Source organism: Montipora foliosa, chromosome 1, assembly GCF_036669935.1.
Source record: "Montipora foliosa isolate CH-2021 chromosome 1, ASM3666993v2, whole genome shotgun sequence".
Classification (NCBI taxonomy): Eukaryota; Metazoa; Cnidaria; class Anthozoa; order Scleractinia; family Acroporidae; genus Montipora; species Montipora foliosa.
The window spans coordinates 37641417-37650775 of record NC_090869.1 but is presented as its reverse complement, the minus strand read 5'-3'; the positions used below and the strand labels follow the sequence as shown (position 1 = coordinate 37650775).

At 37.7% G+C, this 9359-nt stretch overlaps 1 protein-coding gene across 1 annotated transcript; it reads left to right on the top strand.

Annotated features, from left to right (window-relative positions):
* Window positions 1–5115: 5115 nt before the first annotated feature.
* Window positions 5116–5607, top strand: LOC137981150 (uncharacterized). The gene has a single exon (XM_068828495.1). It carries the CDS (start codon window positions 5116–5118, stop codon window positions 5605–5607), a length of 492 nt encoding a protein of 163 aa, XP_068684596.1.
* The last annotated feature ends 3752 nt before the right edge of the window (window positions 5608–9359 follow it).

Genomic DNA, 9359 nt, shown 5'->3' with positions numbered 1-9359 from the left:
TTGCTCCTGTTAAAAAAGTTCGTTAGCGTTATTGAAGTTCATGCAAGCACTAATGAACGTAGTTTCGACTGTTGACGTAATGAATGTATCTTCTGCGTAAATGAACAGCAAAAGGTGTAGTTCCCAGATCACCCATTAAGGTCCAATTTGTTCCGCTTGGGATTAGGAATTCGGAACAACTGGTTCCCTCTTTAACATTAAAGGACCATTTTGTTCCGTATCTTTATCAAAACACGTTCCCATGTTATTAAAAGGAACATATTTTTAGGAACAATAGTTCCCAAATCATCCATTAAGGACCAATTTGTTCCGCTCGGGATTCGGAACTCGGAACAATTGGTTCCCCTTTTAGCAATGAAGGACCATTTTGTTCCCAAGTAGTATGAAAGCACGTTCCGATTTCATCAAAAGGAACACAAAAAAGAGGAACAATCTGTTCTCGCTTTTCAAGAGGGGACCGCTCCAGAACCAAGAAAAGGAACGCCTTTGAAAAACAAAACGTCCTCAAAAACATCGTTAGTTAAAAAGAAAGAAGCCAAAAAGCGACTAAAAGATCACTTTGTGGAACACAATCGAATGCCGAAATCTTGCTGACGAAATACAACACTCAACTCAAAAAAGGAAACAAAGTTGAAATTTGGGAAATGTTGTAGAAAAAGATTTGCCTGTCGACTGCCTGGTCCGCAAACTGGAGGTTCACGGCCAGTCAAGAAAAACTGTATTTTGGCTGGATATCACGGATTTCAAGAAAATTGTTGATTTTCAATTAAATTAAGTTTTTCTGTTTCAAACTGCAGATATCTTACATTAATATTAAAAATATTGTTATGTTTCTTTCTGTAAGAGATACTTACAGATAAAAAGAAATGTATGACATTTCTCTTCTCAATGTTGTTAACACTCGTCGGAAATTTTGAAAAAAATTAACAGCATGCACCCTTCGGCGGAAGACAGTAAGAGAAAACGGAATGGCAGATTTGTGTCCTCAAGTTCACGTAAAGATAAGCGAAGACGAGTTTCTTCGCCACATCGCGAAACAAAACCAAAATGTATAGGCGAAACTGACTCGTGTGTACCAAGTAAAATAAGTAAATGTACTTGGAGAGAAGGAAGGATTGTAGAATTAGGCGTTTTAGCTGATCAATTGAAACAGGGTTGTTTGGAGTGCAAAACGGTACTAAATCTGTTTAATACTGAGGAAGAAACAATACGGGGTCTAGGTTCTATTCTTTACGTACGATGCGAAGAGTGTCACCAACTCAATGGGATAAAGACTGGAAAAACACACAGAAGTCCACACCAAAAGGACGTGGGACGCCCCATATGGGATATAAATACGAAGGCAGCAACAGGTTTGTGTTATCTGTTTATGTGATGTTCATGTTGTGTATACTAGCATTTCGTTCCGTGACCTTTTCACACACCAGAAGTCATTTAAATTTAATTACGAGATGCTTCCGTGAAGCATACACTGGGTTGCCTGTGGTACGTGTTACAGAAAATCAGAAGGCACTGAATTGTGTGGTATTGAACTACAGCATTCCAGTCTCTGAAGAATAACAAATAAAAGAGAAGCGAGAAACATTGGCTTCTGGGCTGACGTGTTGATAATTTTCAAGTTCCCTCACAACTTCTTTTCACCACAAGTTTAAGCGTGCCCTCTGAGCATCTGACAGCTACAATAGTTCGCTGAAGTTAAAGTCCGTTCGGCGGGGTTAGTATCTGGATGGGAGACCAAAAACAATATACCCTTCAAAACAGAAGCATTGGACCGAAAATTCTATTTTAACGCTAACAACTGCGGACCAAGCAAGGAACTGATTTTGTTAGCTTGCTTCATGCGAAACAAATATTGATGCAAAAGTAAATAAATAGTGGTACAAAGTTTTTGGGAAGAGCAGAAGGAAGTTTTCTGGACAGTCGATCGAGAATAAAATATTTTGCCATCAGCAACAACATTTATGACACGAAAACAACATTAATTTTTAACCCCGAATATAAAAAGTTACGATCACCGACAAACATTCTGGGAGATTTTTGCTATTGTACTTTTGGCTGCACAAGTAAAAGTGCAAAATCGAAAGTTACATCGGATTCAGAGGGCGCCGTGATGAAGTTTACTCGCGAAACAGTGTCAAATCATCATTTGACACAGATAACGGGTTTTTGTTTTTGTAAGTTTTCTTTTTCTTTCAAGTGTTATAAAGTTTGACAAGAAATGTGCGAATTTAACACAAAGATCACAATCGCCCAATTCTTCTGGTTGACAGTCAAAACTTTACTCTCCAAGACGAGGTTATTTATCGCCGGGTAATTCCATCGTTTTGGGGGTAGCAGCTACTTTATTATTCATCAGTGTCAGATTTTTTTGCCGATTTTGGGGGTCATTTTGTTGAAACTCAAGCAAGCTTCCAACAGACCTGTTTATTTTCGTTACACTATACCGCAAAAATGCTCCCGTATCACATTTTAACACACGTATGCAAATTTGTTAAGCTCGAAAATTACACAACATGATATTAAAGTTCACAAAGGCTGGAAATATCTCGGCAAAATCCTTTTCCAGCGAAAAATTAATCGAAACAAACAACATATTTACTATTAGAGGCAAAAATACCTTCCTATTTCAATTGCGTGCGTGCAAACAAGAGATGCAATTACGGTGTAAATACATTTTTCACAGTTCACATCAAAACCCTTTTCGACTCGGAACCGGTGAGCGTAAATAATGAAGCACAAAAGCGACAACAACTTTCATTCAAATAATTCTTCACTGTCACATTTCCAAATATTTTACGCCTTTGCAGAGTTGAGTACAAAATACCGGTAAATGTAAATTGTCAGACAACTAAGATGCGACTTGAGTAAACACTGTGATGCATTCTTGTAGGCGTTCGATTCCTTCAATGTTTATTTGTTAAATCATAGTTAGTAACTATGGTTAAATCCATAAAAAAATTGCTATTTGATTTCCGTGTTTTATATAATACCAAGTTAGTAAAATATTAGAAACAAAGCTCACTTGATATTCAAAGTTGAAAAATGAAATTGTTGTCGAAAACCATTACTCGTCTCTTAAAATCCAGACATTTATTTTTCAGCGCTGTCTTGCTCATCCAATTGACGATCCATTTTTGAGCTCCATGAGGGTATATTTTGTTTAAAGATCTACTAAAACGCCATTCACGTCAATGACTTATTAGTGAAATTTCCAATAGTTATACCGGAAGACTGTGCAGTGTTGAGAACAGGTAAATACAAATCTGACAAATAGCGAGACAACTGAGATAACAGATCCACTATATGGATTCCTTCTCTTTCTTTGTTGAACCCATACTGAGTTACCAGAGAACTGTTCATTTGGTTTGAGTGTTGTACAAAACACCACACTTGGCAAAATTTTAGGAAGACAGCTCACTTTGATTACGGCTCGACGGGCGACAGATTGTTGTCGAAGTCCATTACTCGTCGCTTCTAACATTCGACCGCCTGTCTTGTTCAGTATCCAATTCGCTTGCCATTATTGAGCTTCATAAGGGTACATTTTTTTCAAAGATCCACTAAAACGCCATTCGCGTTACATGACTTTCGACGCCATTACCGGTTAAGTTAATCGTTCGACTGTGTCCACCAGAGAAATCTACGCATTTCCCACTACCCTCTCGATCCTAAGAAAATACGCGTAGAAGGCTCTATGCACAAAGACACCACTTAGCAGGGGAGTGACAGGCAAGACTTTTACCGACACGGAAACAAATAAAAAAAAAAGGAAAACGAAAAATAAAAAAATGACGAAATTAAGGACAGATTCCGACTGGGTTTGGCAACCCAGTAATAAAAACAAACATTGTTGGCGGTGGTGCTCTCCAGAAAAACAGTCACTAACAATCTTTTCTTGTTCTTCTTGCTTTGAAAAAGGATCGGTTATCGCTGGCATCGGGGCATCTGGGTTGAATAGGTTTTTGACCGCACTAAACATCCCGTGGCTGTCGAAACAAACTTATAAATCACGCGAGGGCGAAGCAAGAGATGGAATTTTGCGTTTAACAAGTAAAACTTGCAGAGATGCTGTCAGAAAGGAGGTTGAGGCTGTTATGGAAACGGAATCTACCGAGTCTTCAGGGTGAGTAGAATACATTTGTGTTTTCAATTTGTTTAAGATTATATTTAATTTGATAAAATTATGCGGTGAATTGATAGACAAGAGTGATCAATGCGTGATGTGCTAGAACTATCCACTAAAACACACCGAAAGAGGAAATACTCAAATGCTTAGGAAATTGTCTTGGCTGTCAACCTCAAATGACTGATTTTTTCCAAGTTTTTCGTTTCTGTAGTTTCAAAATAATCTTCAGGTTATTATAATCTCCATTATGTTTTATACAGAAATAAAACAAAACTAAATGCCAGCTTTGATGCGGGCTGGCAAAAGCGTGGATCTGGCAGAGCATACAATAGTTTGTCAGGTACCGGTATATGTCATTATTTGTTTGGGTATTTATTTTTCTTTGTAATAATGTGGAAAGCGTATGGAACTGTATGTTCGTGATTTAAACATTCAAACAAGCAAATATTCTTTTAGTCACCAAGCCAACTTTAATCTCCTACCCAAGCAGCCCAAGGGGTCAGGTAGTCTCAGTTTTTCAGTGATTCAGTAAATCAAAGCCACCGGGTTCAAAATTATCTAGTAGTAGCTTCAAAGGTGTACCATCAGGACTGGTGGGTCCCATTGTAAATTTCTAGAGTAGCTTGGTCAATTTGTGCTGTTAAATACAATTGCCTTAAGTGTGTAAAAAAATTGCATCTTGTCAGGGCGTTCGACATTGATTGGATCAAAAACTGGCCAAGTCCTTGATTATGCTGTACGGTGTAAGAGTTGCAGAGTCCACGCAAACACAAGTGCTCACAAAACTGGACAGGTCTGTAAGAGTTTGTAGTGCATTAATTTGTCTATCTTGATGAAGGGGGGTTGCCTCTTGAATGATTCGGGATAAAACCGATTCAAGAAATTTATTGGAAAAACATTGTAAGATTATCATCGGCTTTCCCAATCTATCAAAAATACTCTGTAAAGTCACTGTGATCTTTATACATATTATAGGTTCTGCTAAGTCGATGGAACCTTCTATGGGGGTGGAGCTTACAAAGAGATTGGCAGGGGAAGTGGAAATAGACAGCAAAGGAGGAAACAAACCCATTGAATACAATGTTAACAATATTATCATGGATGGAGACACAACAACCATTTTCCACATCCATGAGAATGTGAGCAAGGAAAATGGTGTGTGGTCTGATGTTGGACATGCTAAGAAGGCACTTTATTGTCATCTTTTAAGACTGTCCTCTATACACAAGTCAATGAGCAAAACTGTAATAGACTATCTTGTCAAGTGCTTTGGTTACGTCCTTACACGGAACAAAGGAAACTCAGAGGGCATCTGCAAGGGATGCAAGGTAATTCCCAACCATGCCTTTGGGGATCACAGTTCATGTGGCACATGGTGCCAGTACCATAAGAATCCCCAAGCTTACCAGCACCAGTCACTAGCACATGGCAAGGACCTTGAGGGAGATGACCTAAAGGCAGATCTGATACCGGTAAAGTGAATACTGGACTGAGCACCTAAAACAAGCATCTAATACTGATGCAAAGGGTGTATATTGTAGTGGGAGGTTTCATCCCTCTATGGCAATTTATCAGCATAAATCATTGCGACTTGAGGTATACTTTTGCTCTGTGTTCTAAGTCCATTCATATTAAGGTGTTCACAAAACAAGTCTGTCATTCTACTTTGTTCCCTTTCCTTTCTCTCCAGGTTTTTGATCTCTTCTCAAGTTATTCAGACAAGTTAGCACCATTAGGGTCCATCCAAAACAATGAATCATTTAACTACTCAGAGCCTGTTCATGCACCAAAACGTCTTCATTTTTCTGGTTCTGCCAGCTTAGAAGGTAGAGTTGCATTTGCAGTGGCAACCAAAAATGGTGGGAAATCAATAGTATGTAAGGTATGCAATGCAATTTCATCTCAGTAAGTAAAGAAACTAGGGAAACGTATGAATATATCCTACATTAGCAATACTGTGTCAACTTACCTTCCTCGAGTGTAAATTGAACAAGACAGGAAACTAAGAAAGGAGAATGCATTAATCTACCTTAAAGTTGTAAAAAGGTGAAGTGAAAATAAATCTCTCTTCAACATTATTAACAGTTTAGACTTCCCCATATATTCTAAAGGAATCTAAGTACACAATCCTATTATTTTACTGAGTAGTAACAGTAACTCAATATGTTAGACCAAGTGCAATTTTACAATCCAGGGCCTGGTTGTTCAAAAGCTGCTTAACGCTAATCCAAAATCCAAAATTAACCAAGGAGTTTACTTAGCAAAATTTTACATAAGAGGCAGTCAATCTTGAAAAACAAAAATAAGCAAAAGACACTTTCATCCAAAAGTTGAAAAAATGAAACCAATGTTTACCCTAATCTTGGATTAAGTTAATCAGCTTTCGAACAACTGGACCCAGATTGGCATGTACTTAAAGTAGATTAACATTTTTTACTTTCTTTAGATCAATGAGTCTAACAATCTGTCCCCTGGAAAGATCACAAAGAAGTTTAACACAAACCAAGACAGGGAATATAGGAAGAGAAAAGGGAGAGAGACCAGTAGAGCTTATAAACTAAATAGAATAGTTAGGAAGAAGGCTAGAAATGTAGCAACTGACCAAGCAGCAGTACTTGAAGGGACAACATACCAAAGTGGTGTACAATTCAGTGCTGATCAAGCAGATCTGACATCAATTCCAACTCCGTTTTACTCTCCAAAACCTTCCCCGCTGACCTCAACAGAAATCAATGCTCGTTGTGTTTGACCTTGAAACATCATCATTAGGTAACCTGGCCTTCATTTTTCTTAGCAAAATAGAATGCATGTCTGACACCTTTATATATACCTTTCCATTAACACATGTTTCACATGGGGATTTGGGTACATTACTTTCTTTTAAAGTAATGTGGCCTCCGAGTTATTACTTTCAGACATGTCTGACATCACACAACATATCTAATTAAATATTAATATGCATCACTTTCTTACAGGTCTGAACAATGCAGAAATTTGTCAATTGTCCGCTGTGCAGTTTTCAGGTCAAGCAACCTTTGACAAATATGCAGTGCCAAACCATGGAATATCTCATCAAGCTTCACTGGCCAACAAATTAACTGTTGTAGCTGGGCAACTTTTGTATAAATTGAAGCCTGTAAAATCACTGACCCTACCAGAGTGCCTTAGGGAATTTGTAAATTTCCCCCAATCACTTAAGTGTAAAGTTGTCTTAGCAGCCCACAATGGGAAGTTGTTTGACTCAAGAATTTTCGTTAAAGCATTATTGGTTGCTAATTTGTTGACTGAATTCAAAACTGTGGTAATAGGATTCATTGACACATTACCTGTCTTTAAGCAATTATTACCAGGTAGAAAGTCATATAAGCAAGAAGAATTGGTGAGAGATTGTTTGACCAAGTCTTATGATGCCCATAATGGGCTTGAGGATGTGAAATCCCTTTAGGATCTCCTCCTTCACCTCAAACCTCAAAATTCCATTCTTTTATGAAATAGCTTTGATGCAGAGTTTGTGTGTAAGTTCTTACAACATCATGCAAGGAAGACAGCTAATTTTCCCTCTTTGAGAGCTCTGGTTACCGATAAGGTGCTTTCAAAATCAGTGGCACAGAGAATTGCTTGTTCAGGTTTAAATCTGCAGCAGCTACAACTCATCCATGCCAGAGGTGGATATGATGGTCTTAGGACTGTACTTAATACAAAACAAGGACTCAACAAACAGTGTCAAGTGATTACTTCCAAGAAGGTTTTAAGAATGTTGTCAGACTACCTAGTGAAAAAATGAAAGGCCACGTACACACATTTGAATACGTTTGTATACATGAAGTAATATTTTATAGCAAATTTTGATATTGATACACTGCAGTGTAGAAGAATAGACTCTGACCATAGAATAAAAATATTATTCCATGTACATGTAAACTGTGATCCACTTTGTGGTCCATGGCAACTGGACTTACTGCGTGCACACAACAAAAGAAGAACAAGTCTAAAATTTAAATAATACAGTACCAGGCAAAAGTGAGTTGACACTCTAATTTAGAATTCATTGAAGTATTTCATAATTATGCTCTTAGATGAAGTGTAGTTCAGTGTATTCAATTTCTTTTTTAAACAAGTGAAACAATCAGAGTAAATAAGATGACGTGATAATTTGCCAGCTAGAAAAACGCAAGAGAAAAAACTTGGAGAGGACATGAACATAAGCTGAGCTAATTCACATCTACATCTACATAATTAATTTGCAAAATTCTATAAGGACATCTAGCAAATTCCAGTGCAAAGTGCAAAGATAAAATGAGTATATAAATATGTGCAGCTAAGGTAATAAATAATTGTGATAATAATGATGAAATAAATAATAATTGGTAGAACTAAGAGTTAAGCAGAGATATAATTATTTACGGCGACTTTAAAGTTACTTATTGAGGTCATATTTATGATATTTGAGGGTAAACTGTCACAACATTGTGACAATTTGGCACATAAGAAATCCCTGTTGGTTTTGCTCTTTCATTTGTTACTTTTTCAACAAGTGGTTTCATCAAACGTAAACTCTTCGATTCTTATCGATGCTTCTCCTGATGATACTCGACGGGTTGAAGGGGTGGACTCCAAAGGCAACAAACCGTGATCAACAGTCTCAAAAATGCGAATTTTCGTGTATTTCAAAACACGCTGAAGGACAATTAGTAGACGGGAAGAAACGCCAGGGCACGTCAACAAAAAAAATTAACTCACGCCCTTCTCACGTGTTGGCTGGATTCCACTTCGCCAGAAGACCCATGAGTGCAACGTGAAGCAGTAGTACTTCGAGAATTACTAAGAGTACACGCCTTTAGACAACTTAACATTTAATAACCATTTCAGTACTCGATCAATAACTTTTATTATTATACATTGGTGTCATCAGCTCGATTTTGACTGGCTATAAGCACGCAGCTAATTCTTGCTTGCTCTGCTTCTCTTATGTCATACCTACAAACAATAGATTTTATATATGTAGAATTGACGTCATACCTACAGACAATAGTTTTATGCATGCAGAAGTGACGTCACCTAACACACTAACCAGCAGTTTGATCAGTTTTGTCATGGCGGAGCTCAGCTCAGGAATATGCATAATAAAACAATTATTGAATTCGGTTTTCGCATGTTAGCGATAATTATCAAGGTCTCAGTTTGTGTTATCCGCCTCAGCCTTCGGCTTCGGCAGATAACACAAACTTTGGCC